This window comes from Vespula vulgaris, chromosome 1 (genome assembly GCF_905475345.1).
Source record: "Vespula vulgaris chromosome 1, iyVesVulg1.1, whole genome shotgun sequence".
Classification (NCBI taxonomy): Eukaryota; Metazoa; Arthropoda; class Insecta; order Hymenoptera; family Vespidae; genus Vespula; species Vespula vulgaris.
In genome coordinates this window covers 17,709,391-17,728,311 of record NC_066586.1, presented here as the reverse complement: position 1 = coordinate 17,728,311, position 18,921 = coordinate 17,709,391, and the positions used below count along the sequence as shown (strand labels likewise).

Sequence of the window (18,921 nt, the reverse complement as noted above, 5' to 3'; positions counted from 1 at the left end):
GGGAAGAGAGAAAGAGAGAGAAAGGAGAGAAAGAGAAAGAGAGAAAGAGAGAGAGAGAGAGAGAGAGCCATTCGATAAATGTAATATACGCGAGCCCTCGTGTTGACGACGATGAAGGGACGAAAGAGAGCGAGAGCGAGAAAGAGCGAGCGAGCGAGAGAGAGAGAGAGAGAGAGAGAGAAAGAGAGAGAGAGAGAAAGAGAGGGTGCAAGAGAGACAAATCGAAGGGCTTTTGGACTGGTCCTCTACCTCAGCACGTGCTTCCACCTATGGACGTCGTTCAAACTATTTTCCTACCCTTCCTACAACTACCCTCTCTTTCTACAACTGTTCTCTTTCTCTTTCTCTTTCTCTCTCTCTCTCTCTCTCTTCTCTCTTTCTGTTTCATCCCCCTTTTCGGATCGATCGTCACTTCCTTATCAGCCGACCAGTATGTTACTCGTTTGGTTATACGCGACCCTTCTCACTCATAGTCCTTTTTCGATCGGTGCTGTTGTATCCGCTGAAATAACGATGGGTAAAGTCGTGTTTTACCGGGTAAATAAAGAAATTTCTTCCTCTTCGACCGTCGAGATGTTAACACCCCGACGAAGTATCTCTCTTTCTCCCTTTCTCTTTTTCTCTCTACTTGATTTATGTATCGTATCGATGGAGCAACCTCGTTTGAATGTTTTCCGTCGATGATTCTTTTATCAAGAGGGTTGATCAGTCGGTCGGTCGGTCGGTCGGTTGATCGTTTGGTTGATCGTTCTTGGATTTCTGCCTTGTTCAATGTTTTCCTTTGACCGTCCGTATAGGAACAATATAGTGCTGACCTCGCAAATTTTAGGATTGAACACGTAGGAATTCGAAGGTATCAATTCGTTGGATTGACGCTTTCATCAATTTTCCAAAAACAATCGTATCGAAGAGAGAAATCTCGTTGTTATCGTTTCAATAAACGATGTCGCTGCTATTACGAACCTGTGATTGTGATCCAGGGTAGAATGATCCGTTTTCGGCGCTGACGACACCAATGCGTGCGACGCTAACGCGTGTGCGTGAGGACCCAATCCATGATGCGGTGGCATCAGACCCGTCGGCGAAAATCGGTAGAGATCACTGAAAATAATCGTACGATTGTCATATCCTGGTATCGGTTTAGTTTATAAGTATAGAATACTCGATCGACTTATTTGTCGTTCGAAAGAAAACAAAAAAACAAAATATCTATACATATATATTCCTGCGAAAGAATAAAAATTCATTGAAACGTCATATCCCATACTAACCTTGGTAAACTCGAACTCGTTATCGGTAAACTCGTTGGATAAGGACTTCGAAAGCCAGCACTCGCTGGTGAAATAGGGTACATGCTTGGGGTATGCCTGAAATCAATCGTTTCTCAAAATTGACATCGTTTCTTAGGTAGAACGTAATACGAGTTTCCTCCCGAGGATCCTTTAAAAAGATTAAAAAGAAATCACTGGCGACCAAAAGAGGAATAATAGAGTCCTTCGGGTTTATTATCTCTTTAGCGACGATTTTATTGTTGGCACGAGGGGTACTGAAGAGGGAACAAGAAGAAGAAGAAGAAGAAGAAGAAGAAAAAGAAGAAAAAAAGAAAAGAAAAAAAAAAAGGAAAAAGACGGAGAGAGAGGGAGAGAAAGAGAGAGAAGACGAACGAGTGAGCGAGCAAGCGAGAAAGAGAGAAAGAGAGAGAGAACGTAGTACAGGGATCTCCTAATTGAGGAGAAGAGATCTAATCATCCGTGGAAAATCTCAATTTGCGGTGGGTCGGGCAGAAAGCAAATAACAAGGAGGGAGCGAAGTTTCTGAGCGAGGCCGATGCTTCTGAACGGGCAGCCGCCTTTCGTGAAAGAGGAGGGTGGCCCGGCCCATCGACGATCGTGGACCGCTACCGCCCTGTCCGTCCTGTATCCGATCTAATAGACCGGAACCAAGAGGATGAACGACGAGACTGACCGAAACGGCCGGCACACTCTCGGCAGCACCCAATGATGTTGAGATTTTCTCGAAAAAGGTATTACGAAAGTAGAGTTAGCTCCGAATGCGTACCACTCTCTCTCTCTCTCTCTCTCTTTCTCTCTTTCTCTCTCATTTTGACTCTTTCGTATTTGTTCCTGGCTCGTTTAGAACATCGAACCAGTTTTCAATAGCTCGCCTCGCGCTATTTACCGGCGGACCGCTCTATTTATGTCCGAAGCTTCCGAAAAATCAGCTCTCGTTCGGCTACCCCGGACTTATTCTCTCTCTCTCTCTCTCTCTCTCTCTCTCCCTTTTTTTACGTTTTTTTTCTTTTTTCTGTTTTTTTTCGCTTCATATTTTTTCGGTATTCACCTCTTAAATTCTGAACACGAGCATCTCGTTCGGTTGAAAGGAAATTCTGTATTGGAATGAGAGAGAGAAAAAGGGAGAGAAAGAGAGAGAGATCATTATTACAGTACCGTTATCAGTATAATTTCTACTGCAGAAAAGAAAGATGATCTGGATTCATTCGTTACGAGTTATTTCATAGATAATAAAAATTGTCTTTTCTTTCTTCTTCTTTTTCTCCTTTTTTTCTTTTTTTGGTTTTGTATGGAACCGATTAAAATCGAAGATATTAAAAATTGTTTTGATGTTGGTCAAAAAACAAAAAAAAAAGAAAAAAAGAACTCGTTGAACAGATAAGGTCGCTAGGGATTTCTGAAACGGAATTAATCAAATTTATCGATGATGTATTCCTTGTTTTTCTTTTTTCTTTTTTAAAGTGTTCTACGTACCAAGAAGCGGCGACTTGCGTCATTTCCGGGCTAAGCATGGGATATGGATATTGGCCTGTCGAAAAGGGATACATCGGCGCCCTAGTCAGACCTGAAACATAAAAAAAATAAATTGTATATATATATATATATATATATGTATGTATGTATGTATGTATGTAAAGTATATATAAGAAATCTCGATTTCTTATGAAATATTACGAACGAGTGATTTTATGTTTCACGTATAATATCATTTCCGTTCGGAGTCTAAGATTTTATTCGTAGATAATATTCATATCTTTTAGACTTTGACCGTAAAAAAGTGTTTAATATTAAATTAAATCTCCATATTATTTTCCGAGCAAGGTTTTACATTACCGAACATAACGAAAATTTGCATTATATAAATCTTACTAATATGTATATATATATATTCATTTCCGTTTATAGTTATTCGAATAAAATTTCAAAGTAGATTTTTAACACGTTTTCAATTTAAACTTCTTGCACACACGCACGTACATTCGCTCACTCACATCCACGTACACACGAACATGCACACGTTCACATCAAGAAGATAATTAAAAAGCTGGTTAATTATCCACGGAGAATCGAGCATTACTTTCGTTGTTTTCGTACATCGAATCGACAAAATACGAACAACAGCTTGGGCAATAATTATCTGAGAAGCACTTTTTATTATTTGAATGGTTCATAGTCTCGCCATGTATCTCGAAATACTCTCCCTCTCTCTCTCTCTCTCTCTCTCTCTTTCTATTTCTATGCGTTCGCGAGAGCACATCTACGCGTATATACGAACGTAGATACACACAAACACTAAAGTAGCAGAAATAGGACGATGGTGTGCGGGCGAATTAACAGATACAGAATAAACATTATTACAGAGAGATCAAAGAAGAGCGGTTCGATTGCACGAAAGGAGTCTATGTATTTAATATCGCCTCGGTTTACAGTACAAACACGAAACGGAGCTGCTACCGACACAAGCGGGCATCGATCAGCAGGCAGCTCCGGCAAAACGTTAGCGGCAGCCAACGGTACGAAACAAGACCGCACCCTCTCGAAAACGTACTCGACACCCGTTAGAGAATGTACATACCGTTGGGCACATAATTGAAAACAATCGGGTAAAAAACTTGCATACGTTTTCTTTCGTTCTTCTATGTGTGCATAACGTAAGTAAGTGTTAGACGTCTATCTCCCTTTTAACGCGTCTTACGATGATTAATTGTTGCATAAATTTTGTTTTTCTTACGATTTTGTTAGTCTATTTTTTTCTTTTCCTTTTTTTTTTCTTCCTGTTTCTTTTTCCTTACGTGCAGTATTATATATATGAATTATTATTATTATTATTATTTTTCTTTTTTTTTTACTTTGACAAATAAACTTTTATTCTTAAAAAAGTTACCGTAAGAAAAAAAAAAGGAAAGGAAAAGATTACATAAGACCGATCCATACAGCAAAACTCTTCAAAAAGTTTCGACTAATAATTAAAAACTCTACAGACGATCACGAGCCAATCTGACGCAAAAGTACTTACACGTTTAAAGATATTTCTCAGCACTCTTCGTACGTGTTCTCCACCATCGTGGAAGAAAACACGACGATAACGAATTAAATCGCCGTAAGTAGTAAAACCGTAGGACTTTCGACGAGCACGCACCACCTTGCACGCAGATCCTTATCCTTAGGAGGTAAATCTGCATGCAAGACCAAGCCCCTTATAAACGCGATACGTGTATATCTACGTCGAAACACATACACACGGACGCGCATACAAATACACAGTAACACACGGCAAACTTATACTTACGTAAACGTTGTTTCCTACTTCGATCGTACTCGAGGGTTGTTTTCGCGATAACGAGAATTTTTGTACAATTTAAAAAAAAAGAAAGAAAGAAAGAGAGAGAAAAGTAGAAATAATTAGAAAAGAATTAGGACTGTAAAAAAATTGTTTATCGATCGATCGAAACAAACGATTCCTTTGTTTTAAAACGTTCCTGAAAAAAATACCTATTCACGGTTTCGAACGTACAAGTCTCTCTTTTCTATTTCTCTCGAAGTTATCTAAGAGAATTAATAATACGTGACACGGAGGTAGTCGCAGAAGGTTGACACGAGTGGAACTCCTTTGTGGGAGGTAAAGCGTGATTGGCTTCATAAGGGTCGACGAAGAGAAGCGCCCGAAGTATCGGCGAGCCTGAAACCGCTTGACGAGGCCAATACGAGGTCTCTACCCACTTTTCAACCCCTCATCCATCCAACCAACCAACCAACGAACCAACCAACCAACCAACCTACCACCCACTCACCCATTCATCCACCCATCCACCCTATCACCAACAACGTTGGATTGGATGGACAATTTCCAGTCCTTCAGTCCACTTCTCCTTCGTCTTTTTTACGTTTCGTGATCGTACGTTCGAGCCCCGGGCTAGTTCTCTTTTCTATCTCTTTTTTATTCTTTTTTTGTCTCTCTCTCTCTCTCCCTCTCTCTTTTTCTCTTTCATTTCTCTTCCCTATCTCCTTCAACCCCTCATCACTCGCAAAGTCGGTCAACGTGTGGTTTTCCACGATAGAGCCACTCTCGATTTTCGAATACTACTTTGTTAGATCGCAATTAGTCGATCTTGTTTCGTTGTACTTATCAAGGTAGATAAAAATCCGAAAAGATTTCTAATTATCTTCGCTTCGTGTCTCTGATCCATTTCCAGAGAATTTTCCAACTAGTTTTATTCTCGCTTAGTTAACGAGAATTCTTTTTGTTTTCTCTTTTTTTTAACGATATTTCAAAGTTATTTTATCGTAATGAAATGTCGTCGACAAGTCTGAAATTAATTTGATGTATGAAATTAATTTAGATACAAATAAATAAATAAATAAATAAATAAAATAAAGAAACAGAAGTAAAATTATTAGGGGACCGAGAGGGAAAGAGAGAGATAGCAGAAAACTTAGAACAAACTAACGAATCGTAAAATGACGAATTGGGAGTTGTAGGTAACATATATTTTTTCTTTTCTTTTTTTTTTTATTGAAGCGAGAAGCAAATGGCTTCTTTAGTTATTATTTTATCCAAAAAAAAAAGTGAAATTTTTAAAGACGAATCAACTTTCGACTAACAGTTCAATAATATCTAAAATATAACTTCGTTTTATATTCGAATAAAAAGAAATTAATTCTTTCGACAGATCACGTAGGTACTTAACGCATATATTTTTTTATCAAATACATGTTCGAATATCCGATAAAAAAAAAGAAAAGAAAAAAAGGAAAGAAAAAAAAAACAAACCTACCCTCTCGTCACCGTTCTCAAAGAAAAAAAGAAGAGAAAAAATAATAAGATCATTGCAATCACGGTTTAAGAAATTTGACAATACAGTGGAAGAAATAAGTTAGACGCGTATACAGGAATCGGTGTATGTATTTTCTCTGGGCCATGGGCACGTGCCGAGCATCCCTAAGATCATTCGCGACCTAACTGTCCCTTTTCGAAGCACGTAGGAACTGGCAAAGTTTGTCAACGCGTGGTTCTCCACGATAGAACTAATTTTCTATTTCTGTAATTCCATCCGCGTTAGTTACCCTCTACCCGTACTCTATTACTCTCCCCAAAAATTTCATCAATTTCTTTTCTTTTAACCTTGTATTTCCTTCTTCGCGTCATTCGACGTAATTTTCGACGTAAGAGAAAAGAAGGAAACAAAAAAAAAAATTAGAGAGAGAAGAAAAGGAACGAAGCAATCGAACCCGATCGCGAATGAACCTAATTCACGAACCTCTACCTCTTCCGCTCGTTTCACCGATTTATTTTTTCACCGATCGTTAACCTTTTACTTCTTTACTCCTAACCCATCCCCCTCCTCCTCATACCCCCTACCAACCCCTATTCATTTCCTTTCTTTTTCCAACGAAATTACGACGCACGAGTAATTTCTATTATTCAAGTACAAAGAGGAGGAGGAGGAGGAGGAGGAGGAGGAGGAGGAGGAGGGAGGAGGAACAGTAACAGCAACATCGAATAATAGGATCCTGTAAACGCTATCGAGGAAACGAATAGTTCGGCTAATAAGAATCGTAAGGAAATAAAAGAATCGTATTGCGACGTTACGATCGATTAGCTGGGTTAAGCGTTGTATGAGCCTAATTCGGATTCGGGATGAGTGAATGTAATCGCTGCGATGGTAGAAGGGGAGGGGGAGGGTAAGAAAGGTTAGCCGGAAGGAAGTGCCTGTAGAAGGTAGATGAGGAAGATTGAGCAGAGGAGAGGAGAGGAGAGGAGAGGAGAGGAGAGGAGTGGAGAGGTTGGGCTATCCGTTTAATACGACGTACACGAAAGGAGATGAGAGTAGGTAGTACGAATTGCGGATGGGATGGTAGTAGGAATGAAAGAGAGAAAGAGAGAGAGAGAGAACGAGACAAAGAGAGAAAGAGAGAGAGAGGGTGTGTATATGCGAAGGGGGAGAGGATGGTTCGAAAGGGGTGGCTCGTAATATCCTGGCAAGTCCGCGGGCTCCGTCATGTGTGCTTAATCACTTTTCAGTCGACTCGGCAGTCTGCAACCCCATTATCGGCGTCTCACCACCCGGAAAATTACTCTTTTATTCTCGAACAACTCGAGTTCCCGGTATTCCGTGTACCACGATATATAGTCTTTCTCTCTCTCTCTCTCTTTCTCTTTCTCTCGTGTTCTTCGTTCTTCCGATTCCTCGACGACTTCGATGGTTTTCAGGGGTTTTTTCTTTTTTTCTTTCCTTCTTTCTTTCTTGCTTGCTTGCTTGCTTTCTTGCTTGCTTTTTTTGTCGTTATTGTCATTTCCTAACTCCGCCATTTGTAATTTTTTAATCTTTTTTCTTTTGCTTTTCCTTCTTTTCTCTTCGGTGTTTTCTTCGAGAAAATCTGTTATGAAATTATCATTTTGTAAAGTCGGATTAAAATAGGATTAACGTCGATTTGTTTGACTTTATCAGAGGCAATATGTTTTGACGGATTCGATCGACTTATATATTATGTGATAAGTGGGAAAGGATCAAAATGGTGATTTCATTCCAAACATCTTTCTACGAAAGGGTAGAATAACCCGAGTATTTTCTTCGAAAGGGGATCGAGACTCGAGAGTATGGCAGCGAGTGGCGAAGGAGAGTGGTATACAGCAGGTTCTCGTGGTGTGTCTGAGACGAGGGCTCCAACTAACGTATTTACAAGTGCTAACAATACGATCCCGTTTGACGCATGTCTGTGTGTGTGTGTGTCTATTCAGATGGTACAAATACATGTATCCTATATAAATGTACATTCGCTTTCGTTATAATAACATTTAATAATTTTAATTCTAATTATTCAAAAATAAAAAAAAAATAAAAATGAAGAATAAATATGTCGACAAGAAACTTCAGGAATATATCTTATCTCGTATTATCTTATTAATTATTGTATAAGTTTTTCATTGCTTTTTTTTTTGATAATTAATTTGATTATATATATAAAAAAAGATAGAAAAAATCAAATGTAAGTAATGACGCTATCTCGATAAAAGTTAAAGTAGGAACGTCTTCGCGTTCGATTTATTAAATTAGACATTTATATAATAAATCGTCTAATAAACCGCTTATGGAAAGTCACTGATTCATTGACCACGAACCGGATCAATTATGTATTGGAATCCAAGGGAAAGCTCCTTACTCGGTATGGAATTTCAACGTGTACGAACCATAAAGGCCGACAATTACGTCTGACTCGTTTACTCCGTCTTGTACGACGTGCGGACTCCTATTTCGCAATAGCTAACTCGCGTAGCCATGTTCAGCGTCAAAAATGCAGCCGCCTCGTTATTCCTTCTGTTACTAAATCGTCGTAAAAAGTATTCGGTGAAGGACCGTGCGAAAATTTTCTTCTACTTAGCAACAAGGAAATCGCAGTAGTTAATCGTGCTAACCGATTACCTTAACGACATGTTCATAATAGCTTCCTCGTTGAATTTTTGTTCACATTTCTTTCTTATGCAAACAATATTTTTTCTTTTCTTTTCTTTTACATACATACATACATACATATATATATTTGCTATTTCCTTCCATCATCAATCTCGATTTCTTTTATAACGGACAATGACATTTTTAGAGTTTAGAAAACATTCCTATATCATTATCACTTTTATTTATACCCTTTATCATCGCTCATACGTTTTGTCCATCTAGTATGAAGAATTGTATAGGTTCGAAGAAAGACAATCGATCTGGATTTCACGCGACGAGAGTAAAAAAAAGAAAGATAGATATAAAGAAAGAAAGAAAGAAAGAAAGTGAGCAAGAGTGCAAGTAGGAAATGAAGACATAGACAAGTTTTGAAAATAGAGAAAAAGAGACAAAGACCGACGGAAAAAGCAGGAAGTGAATCGGGCTCATTGACGATATTGAGAGAGGGCGAGATATCTATATATATATGTAGAATAGAGAGAGAGAGAGAGAGAGAAAGAGAGAGAGAAAGAGAGAGAGAGAGTGAGAGAGAAGCTGAAACTCGGCGTGGCTGAAGAGCCGCGCGCGCGCACACCCCAAAGTGGAAAGCGGATTGGATCGGCTGGGTGATGGAGAGCACAGACGGCAGAGTATACGAGAGAGAGAGAGAGAGAGAGAGAGAGAGAGAGAAAGCGACGAAAGGTGAAAGAGGGAGGAAAAAGAAAGAGAAGGATGGTGAGAGAATGGGGAAGAAAAGGGGAAGAGGAGCGAGAGAAGAGAGAAATTAAGCGGATCAATGGCGGAGCCCCGGCGAAACGAAACTTCAGCATCGACAGCCTCTCTCTCTCTCTCTTTCTCTCTCTCTCTCTCTCCAATTTTCCCTCTTCCTTCACCTCCTCTTCTTCCTCCAGTCGGAGTTTGCGCCTTTCTCCTACGAACCCTTTCATTTTCCCAATCTCTCTCTCACTTTCTCTCTCTCTCTCTCTCTCATTCTTTTTTCTCTCTTTTGCAAATATCGCAACGGAGGAGATGCGAAATAAACATGCAATGGAGATCGAAAAGTAGAGCTAATTAGAAATATATTCGTGGGAAGTGAGAGAGGAAGGTGGTAGGGGTGCCGACGTCGTCACCATGTTGTCGTTGTGGTGGATGACGATGAGGAAGAAAGAGAGAAAGGGAGGAAGAGGAGAGAGAGAGGGGGAAAGGGTGAGATGAAGAAAGAGGAAGCATGGTATGGTGGTCCAAGAGAGACGGGAGAGGTTGAGTCGAGGAGGGTCGTTGCTTCTGCGGGGTAAACCGAGTAAAAGAGTGAGAAGAGAAAGAGAGAAAGAGAGAAACAGAAAGAGAGAAAGAGAAAGAGAGAGGCAGGCAACGCGAGGTCGTCACGATGCCGATGTTGGTGGGGGATGTAGCGACGTGAGGGAAAGAAGAGAAGAGAAGAGAAGAGAAGAGAAGAGAAGAGAAGAGAAGAGAAGAAGAGAACAGAAAAGAAAAGAAGAGAAGAGAAGAGAAGAGAAGAGAAGAGAAGAGAAGAGAAGAGAAGAGAAGAGAAGAGAAGAGAAGAGAAGAGAAGAGAAGAGAAGAGAAGAGAAGAGAAGAGAAGAGAAGAGTGCAGGAGAGGAAAGGAGAGGAGAGGAGTGGAGAGGAAAGAAGAGGAGAGAAGAGAAGAGGAGAGAAAAGAAGAGAAGAGGAGAGGAGAGGAGAGAACGAAACGTTCGCTCGTTTGCAAGACAAAGAACTCAAACCGCCGTACGAACTCGTAGTCGTGCATAAACGCTATCAGCCCCATCTACATATTCCGGAGACTAAGGAGACACGCGAAAGGGATCGGGAGAGAGAAAGAAAGAGAGAGAGAGAGAGAGAAGATCGAAGCGAGTCTCGACATTTCTCTCTTTTCTCTTCCTCTTCCTCTTCGAAAATATTCGGGAAGTTGAGAAAGAAGAACGACGATAACAGAAAGAGAAAAAGAGAGAGAGATCGAAAAAGAGAGAGGGAGAGAGAGAGAGAGATACTCTCGATTAAAATTTCTTTCGAATTATGACAGATTTATCGTCGATCGTTGCTTGTATCATAAAAAAAAAAAAGCTAAAAAATTTGTCGTGGACGTATGCATCTAACGTCTAACATCTAACGTGTATATCGATATCCAATGTTCACGGGGTAGGTAGATCGAGGTAGGTACAGGTTATCGACTGTTTCACAATGGCTCCTTGTTGTAGGAAAGAGAACACGAGAAGAGAAAGAATGAGAGAGAGAGAGAGAGAGAGAGAGAGAGAGGGCGGTTCCAGGGCGGAGGCAACGAGGGTGGAAGGAGAGAAGCCGTAGAAATAGCGAGCTGGCTTTGAAACACCCTTGACCCGGCACCCGAGGGTGGCTGCATGCTTGGCAGATTAGCCTAATGGTGAGTCCTCCTCTTATTCTCCTACTTGACGCCAGTTTACGAGACCCTCTCTCTCTCTCTCTCTCTCTTTCCTTCTCTTTTCTCTCCCTCTCTCTCCCTCTTTCTTTCTCCTCCTACATCGCGGATGCTATTCGCCCACTTCAACCCTCCCTCTTCTGAATTCAGAACTTGGCGTGGCTCTTGACTCGATAAGAAATAATATTCCTTCAATTAGAAACTTTCAGGAATATATCAATGTTTACGCAATGTCGAGCACCGAACTCTTGAAGTATATACCATTTTGTCCTAATTATTATTATTATTAGTATTGTTATTGTTATTATTATTACTATTATTACTATTACTATTATTATTATTATTATTATTATTTAAAAAAGCAGAACCACGTGAAATCATTGAGAAACAAATCGTTAGTCAAAATTGTTGAATTTTTATTCATGAAGCGTAAATAAAACGAATGTTCTCTGTCTACAACCTACACTTTTTCAAAATCGCTTTGTTTGCACGTACAAAGTGGTCGTATACCGTCCATCGTACGCACATATGCGTGATACATGTTATATAGTACTTCGAATGTAACGAACGCGTTAATATTTGCATCTCACTCTCTCTCTCTCTCTCTCTGTTTCTCTCTGCTCTCCCCTACTTCCCCTGTCACCCCCACTCTCTTTTGGCGAAAGTTTACAAAGTGATGTCGATACAGAGGAATAGATTTACAAGGGCTATTATTACGTACCGCTGAATTCGATCGACGCACTCCGTAAGATAGCTACGTTAATTAAGATTCGAGAGTAGCGTCAATATTTATTGAGTACACGCACCGGCTAGATCGTGTCCGAATTGAGATAAATAAATAAAATTAAAAAAAAAAAAAGAAAAAAGGGGGAGATAAAAATAAAAAAATAGAAATTATATCGATCGTACGAAACGATGTTTCGAAAAAAGGATTTTCGTTTAAAATCAACAATGGAAAAGGTCGGCGTTTAAAATGCAATTACATCGACAAAAATAACAGAATATCACGCGACAGTAGTTCGCGCGTGTTGATATATTACTTACGTATCGTACATCAATCTCTCGCGTGTAAAATAACAACGAGGAAGAAAAAGAAAAAAAAAAGAAAAAAAGAAAAAATACGAGAGAGTGAGTGAGAGAGAAAGAGAGAATGTAGGTGTGTGCGTGAGAGAGAGAGAGAGAGAGAGAGAGAGAGAAAGAAAAACGTGGTACGAAACGTCAATTTAATAGCGGCTAAACCTATAGACTCCACGATATCCAATAAAACGTGATGCGTGGATCGTGTGGGTGGTCCGATTATAGACGCGTGACGGCTACCAGTAGGTACTCACCGGCCGCTGCGGCAGCTTTGCCAGCATCCAAAGCCCCATACGGAGGTATACCCATGTGGGCGGGCGGTGGTTGCGTCAGGTGATCACCGTTCGGACAGAAGAAGGGCAGCCCGCTTGGATGCGTTCCTGCTAGGCCCATCTTGCTTGCCTGGAAAATAAATCAAAACGAAAATCCTTTAACACGACAGTACCAACAATATATATTTCTGAAAGACGCAAAACGAACGAACGAACGAACGAACGAACGGAAAGAAAATTAAATTAAATATATCTGAAGATCATACAAAAGAGAAAAAGAAAGGAAACGAAAAGAAAAGAAAACAATGAAGAATTGTTCGCCTTTGCCTATTGATATCCTTTTCTTGAATTTCACGATAAACGTTTATATATCAAGTACTGATGATCGATACAATGGAATATCTAAGGTATCAATAAACGAAAGTATCAGTTTCGAGAAAAGCAACGGGTCAAGTTCGTCGATATCCGAAGGGTTGAGGAGCCCTACTGCATCGGAAACGCAGGAGCAGCCCGCCCTCCTATCAAAGCTACGACTCTTAAAAAGGAAACTGGATATTCGATTCGATAAGGTAGAGAAAAGAAGAGAAGAGAATTGAAGTGAAGAGAGTAGAGGAAAGAAGAGAAAAGAGGACAGGAGAGGAGAGGAGAGGAGAGGAGAAGAGAAGAGAACGGAAAGAGGAGAAGAGAGGAGGGGACAGGAGGTGGGGGAGGGGGAGAAGGGGGTAAGAGTGAGAGAGCATTCGTCGAGGACGATCTCGAGCGTTAATTTGCAAAGCCGGCGCGCGCGCTCCTCTCGAGGACTCGAGGGCTCGTTCGGCTTTTCCGTGGGACGGCGTATCGCCGAATTGAAGTGGCTCTTCGAGGGTACGCCTCGATACGCCCCCTTCCCCTTTGCTCTCCTTCCCCTTTCTGTCTGCTTCTTTCTCTTTCTTTCTTTCTCTTTCTCTCTCTCTCTCTATATATATATATGTATACGCATATCTATATCTATCCATCTTTTTCTTTCCTTCGATTAGGTAACAGTCGATAAAATTGGTTCTATTTTATTCAAGGAGGGTGTATTATTCAGTAAGAAAAGGACTGAGATCCCCACTGAGATAAGTTTTCAGTTTTGTCGGTTCAGAATTAGTTCCGTCGATGATCGGCCAATTTCTTACCATAATAGCAGCGATATCGCGCATTGATCTAACAGCGAGAAGAAGTCCAGGATCCAATGGTTCTCTTTCCATCCACGTGAGAACTCTGGTTAAAAGTCCGACGGTTTCCTCGGCCGTCGGTTCATCTTCCTCCTCGTCGTCTCCTTCGTCCTCTTGTTCGAATTCGCATTCTTGATCGATCGACTTGCGTTCGGATTCGATTTTGACGAGGCGTGATTGATCGATGTCGAGATCGATGGTGGTGGTAGTGGTGGTGGTATCGAAACGTCGCGACGTACGTTCTTCTCCGTCGATGATCCATCTCGCAAGTTCCTCGTCGCCAACTTTGAGACCTAATTCACCAGCCAGTCCACGGAGTTCGTCCAACAGCATCCTATCCTCTTCCCTTTCCGCAGATGCAACGATAGTACGAAGGAGAGAGTTGTTGTTTCCCGAAACGTTAGATCGACCTATACGCGACTCTATGTCCTCTCGTTCTCTCGGTAAGGCCCAACTTCTGGCAAATGTTTCCGATCGTACGCTCAGCCAAGCTCTGTGTAGGTCCGCGAACGCTTCCTTTAGGGTAAATCTTCGAAGATAAGTCTCCAATCTATCATCGTCTCGTTCGATCGTCGAGAATTTACTTCGATAGACACCATGGTATACTCTGGTAAGTGCTCCGATTGCTAACCTCACTCTCAATTCTCTTACAACGATCCGAGTTTCGAGACAATCCTTCGGTACGACGAAGAGTCTGACCAGGCCATCGGCAGCAACGCAGTCTCCTTCGGGAGGCAAATAATCGGCGCTCTCAGCCACGAGGACAGCACCGTCGGGGTGCATGGCCATCGCAGTTACGGCGAACTCACGGTGAAACCACCATAGAAAGAGATCAGCCGTTAGAGAACCTCTCCCCCCGCCGGCATATACCACCGGTTGGCTGAGCATATTCACACGACTGAGACAACGTGGTCTCCAGTGACGACCAGCCACTAACAACCTAGTCCTATGATGTCCATCGTGGTCGGCAGCCCCAACGACCCAAACTCTTTCCCCGGAAGACCTCTCTGAACTCCTCGAGGTTGCACCATGAAGTTTTCGGTGTTCCTCTAGGTGTCCACGTCGTCTTCCAGGTACATCACGCCAGTCCAAGAAGGAAACGTGTGCCAGATAGATTCTGCTGCGATCGTAGCACTCCAAGGCGCTTCTTATACTTTCTAATGGTGACGAGGAGGTAGTGGAGGAGGAGGTAGTGGTCGGACGTGCACCAGAGATTTCATTTCTAGAATCGGCACGGTAGGACGAGGAGGACGGAGAAGAGGCAACGAGAGGTTCGGAGGAAGCTGACGGCGAGGAGGACGGTGAGAGAGGGGGTAGTGGAGCAGCTGCTGGGGTTGTATTGGAAGAGGTAGAGGGTGTGGGAGGCGGAATCGGAGTCGACGTTATCGGCGGCGCGGATCGAGTCTGGAGTTCCCCCACTGGTCCCTCCTCCTCGTCGTCGTTGTCGTTGTCGTTGTCGTTGTCGTCGTCGTCGTCGTCGTCGCCGTCCTCCTCCTCCTCCTCCTCCTCCTCTTCCTCCTCCTCCTCCTCTTTCTCCTCCTCCTCCTCTTTTTCCTCCTCCTCCTCCTTCTCCTCCTCCTCCTCCTCCTCTACCTCCACCTTCCCCGTTACAATATCCTCCTTCCCTTCTTCCTTCTTAGTCTCTTCTCGTGCACACTCGCGGCTACCGCGGCGTCTCTTTTCTTTCCGTTTCCGGTCTCTGCAAAGTAGCCGTATTCGTGTGCCCTCCGACGTTTTCAGTTGACTACCGATCAAAGAAGATCCCTCGCTACTGGACACCGAGGATGACCTCGAGGAAGAGCAAGGGGAGGAGGAAGTGGAAGAGGAAGAGGAACTGGAGGTGCATATAGAGGTGGAACGCGAGGAACAGGCCGAGCTAGAAAGGTTTCTGCTTTCGGATAGGAGCTCGCGATGCGGGCTTTGCGAGCACCGTCGTTTTAGCAGGGTGCCGTTTTCACGGGGCTGCTCGAGGCCACCTTCGGTATTCTCCAGGGGTTGACGCATGCGCGCTGCGAGCCACGATCGACCCTCGCGCGCCGCCAACACCGCAACCGCCGACGCCGACGCCGCCGTCGCCGCCGCCGCCGCCGCCGCGTCTGTCTCCGGCGTCGTCTTCGCTCGGCCTGGTTTTCTCTTCCTCTTCTTCCTCTTCCTTCGCCTTTTCATCGTCATCGTTGATGCCTTCTTCTTCTCATTATTATTATTCTTCTTCTCCTCGACCGATTCTCTAACAGTCGGCTGCTGCTGCTGCTGATGATGATGATTCTCTTGCTGTTGGTGATCCTGCTCTTGCTCGAGACATTCCTTATCGTTTCCCTCGAAGCTTCTAGACTCCCTCGAAGCTCGCCGATCTTTCTCCAACGTGCCGACAGCTTTGCTGCCGCTAACACGCGCGCACTTGTTACCGCGAGGAGACATTCCTTTTCCTCTTTCCTCCTTATCGTATGAATATATAGAGTACTCGTCGCTGTTGATAGAACGAGGAGTCGTGATGACTCCTTTGATCAAGGTTAGGAACACAGTTGAACCCGATCGAGTTCCGTGGCTGGTTCGCGAGATCTCGTTGATCCCGGCCGACGAGGACTCGCGAGGACAACGGCGTCGAGCTCATCCGCGCGGCGTGCTGGCTTCGCCTACCGAGCGATGACTGAGCGAGCGGCCGCGACGCAGCCGTCAAAGGCCGGAGCGGGAACTAGAAGGCTTTGATGTACCGCCGCCCCGGTGCGCACAAAGCGAAAGCGGCCCCGGCTCGTTGGTTGGCATGGCATGAGGACGCCCGGGGGCGGCGGCGGCGGCGGTGCTGGCTCTGCTGGTGGTGGGTGAGTGGGTGCCACCGAGCTCCCGTCGACCGCCTGCGAGTTGTCGGGGGTGGAAATGGGGGTTGGAAACGGGCGACTCACCCCCTTCAATCTCTCTCTCTCTCTCTCTCTTCCTCTTTCTCTTTTAAACTGTACGACCCTCCAATATCTACATTAGATGCCTTCGGACGAATATCCTTTTTCCCTCCTTCCGTTGTGTCCAAGAATCTCCTTATTCTTTCTTAAAGTAAAAAATAAAAAGGACGAGAATAAAAGGTCCTCTCTTCGAACCCTCTATTTTCATGTAACCTCACCTCACCTCACCTCACCTCACCCTTCCGTGTCACGCGGTACGAGCACAGAGTAAACCTTATCGATCTCGTTTAACCTACACCGTGCATCTAACACACTGCACTACATTCTCTCTCCTCGTCGTACTTGTACTTTCTTTACCAATGTACCAATCGCGTCGATGGTCTATATAAATCGTCGATATGTTCCCAATACGTTCTCGATGTCGATAGATCGTCAATGCTTTTTCCGCCAAATAAACAGGCTATGGTGGTCTTGACTGATCATCGACGGTTCTAATAGATCTCGCCGATCCTTTCATAGATCCTTTTCGATTATCCGTTGTATCATTCTAACGATGCTTTCGGCTGATTATCAATGGTCTTTTGGATCGATCGAATCCTCAATTATTCTAATGACTTGTCAATTACTTCGATACCTTCGTCATTGATACCTCCGATAATGCGTCTCTGATAAATTCTTGATGACTTTAATAGATCGCTTCTATCGTTGTAACAACATTGTTTATAATCGCAATTATTCAGTTTGAGGGAATATCTGTTCAGATTAAATGGAAATGAATCGAACAAGATCTGGATCCATAGCTAACAAATCGGATTTGTTCTTCGGCGTTCGCGGAGGCACGATTATAGGCGCGTTGGCCTTTCATAAACCCGTCCACATCAAACGCTACACATAGGTCGATCGTGATAATATTTGTCACGTAGTTGCGGTACGTGGCTCTACGCGCACTCCTACCGCCAATACGGTAATCGATCTGTTCGCGTTCCCGTGCGGACATGGAAGCTCGTTCCGTACTCTGCTCTCAATACGATGACGTTTCTGTACTATAAAAGAAAGAGAGAGAGAGAGAGAGAGAGAGAGAGATACTATGCCGCGAGCGTTATTCGAACGAGTTCAACAGCTTTATCTTTGTACTAACAAGCCCAATAGAGAGAACAGACCTACTGTTTCATTCGTGTCGGCTGGAAATCTCGGATATACTATTATTATGTGAATATTCTACGATTAAAACGAGTAGTTAACTTCTTTTCACAAGGATTTTTTATTCTACCTTTTTTGTTCCTTTTTCTTTTTTTCTTTTATGTCAATCATCCGCGCGTATGTGATTCTGTATCGAGTCTGACTCGATATCTCGTTCTGGCGAAATCTTATGATAATATTTAGGTAGTCGAAGAAAATAATTATCTATATATATTAGATTATCATGAAAAATATTAATATGAATCTGCGGTATCCTAATGGAGTCATGAAATTCTAAATATTTTATTTATTTATTTATTTTTATAACGACTTGCGAGACGTTTTACGTAATGAATCGATTAGGTGGAAATATACGACTTATTAAATCCTTTCGAACTAATAGAAATGAAAATTACGTTCCTCGCGTATCACCATTCGTAGTTTGCCGCCATCCCGTGAAGGAAACTAGTAGTTAAAAGACTCGTTTCCATAAGGAAAGACAACTGTGACGATGCGAACCTACGAACAATGCAAACGAAACTCGTTGCTCTGGCAGCAGCTTTTCAGCTTTATTTTTCTCTCTCTCTTTTTTTTTCTTTTTATTTTTTTCTTTCTTTTCTGTCTCCCGAACAATTTTCCCGATCCAGAAAACTCCTTTAGAGTACCTACTACTATTCCCGAAGGACCGTCGGCTTGTTCGCTATCTGATTTCTATTTTGTACCAGCTGCATTCAATAGCGACGACGATTTTTAATCGAACAACTTTTAAACAACTTCGAAATTGTCACAATTTTTCAATTACATTTAATTTAATTACATTTATAGAATAACGTATCAATTTAAAATATATTAAACATTGATCCCTTATCACCCCAATTCGAAAGTGTTAATCGGTAATATTTTTATTCGTATAATCAAATTAATTTTTATCGTCATTGTGAATAAATACATTATTTATATGTTGTGAATAAATACGTATGAATAATATTCATATATATATATATATATATATATTTACCAATTAATTAAAATTTGTTTAATTACATTTACAGAATAACGTGTCTACTTGAGACATATTAAATATTCATATCTTATCATTCGACGTATTTAAACATTTTAATTTTAACTTCGTAATATTTTTATTCGTACAAAAAAAAAAAAT

The 18,921-nt window shown here is 42.2% G+C and overlaps 1 protein-coding gene across 7 annotated transcripts in view; it reads right to left on the bottom strand.

Moving 5' to 3' along the window:
• Positions 1 to 18,603, bottom strand: part of LOC127061502 (uncharacterized) — a 42,697-nt gene extending 24,094 nt beyond the window's left edge. For 2 of the 7 annotated variants that reach the window (XR_007780882.1, XR_007780883.1), the window contains exons 1-5: positions 13,648 to 18,603; positions 12,473 to 12,620; positions 2,766 to 2,856; positions 1,272 to 1,367; positions 964 to 1,101 (exon numbers count right to left, since the gene is read on the bottom strand). Coding sequence is in view for 4 of the 7 variants with exons in the window: in XM_050988479.1 (XP_050844436.1) it covers positions 964 to 1,101; positions 1,272 to 1,367; positions 2,766 to 2,856; positions 12,473 to 12,620; positions 13,648 to 16,104 (2,930 nt within the window). In the remaining 3 variants the exon portion in view is untranslated. The remainder of the gene's footprint in view (positions 1 to 963; positions 1,102 to 1,271; positions 1,368 to 2,765; positions 2,857 to 12,472; positions 12,621 to 13,647) is intronic. The other 5 variants (XR_007780881.1, XM_050988479.1, XM_050988487.1 and 2 more) reach the window with 5 other exon arrangements.
• Between the last annotated feature and the right edge of the window lie 318 nt (positions 18,604 to 18,921).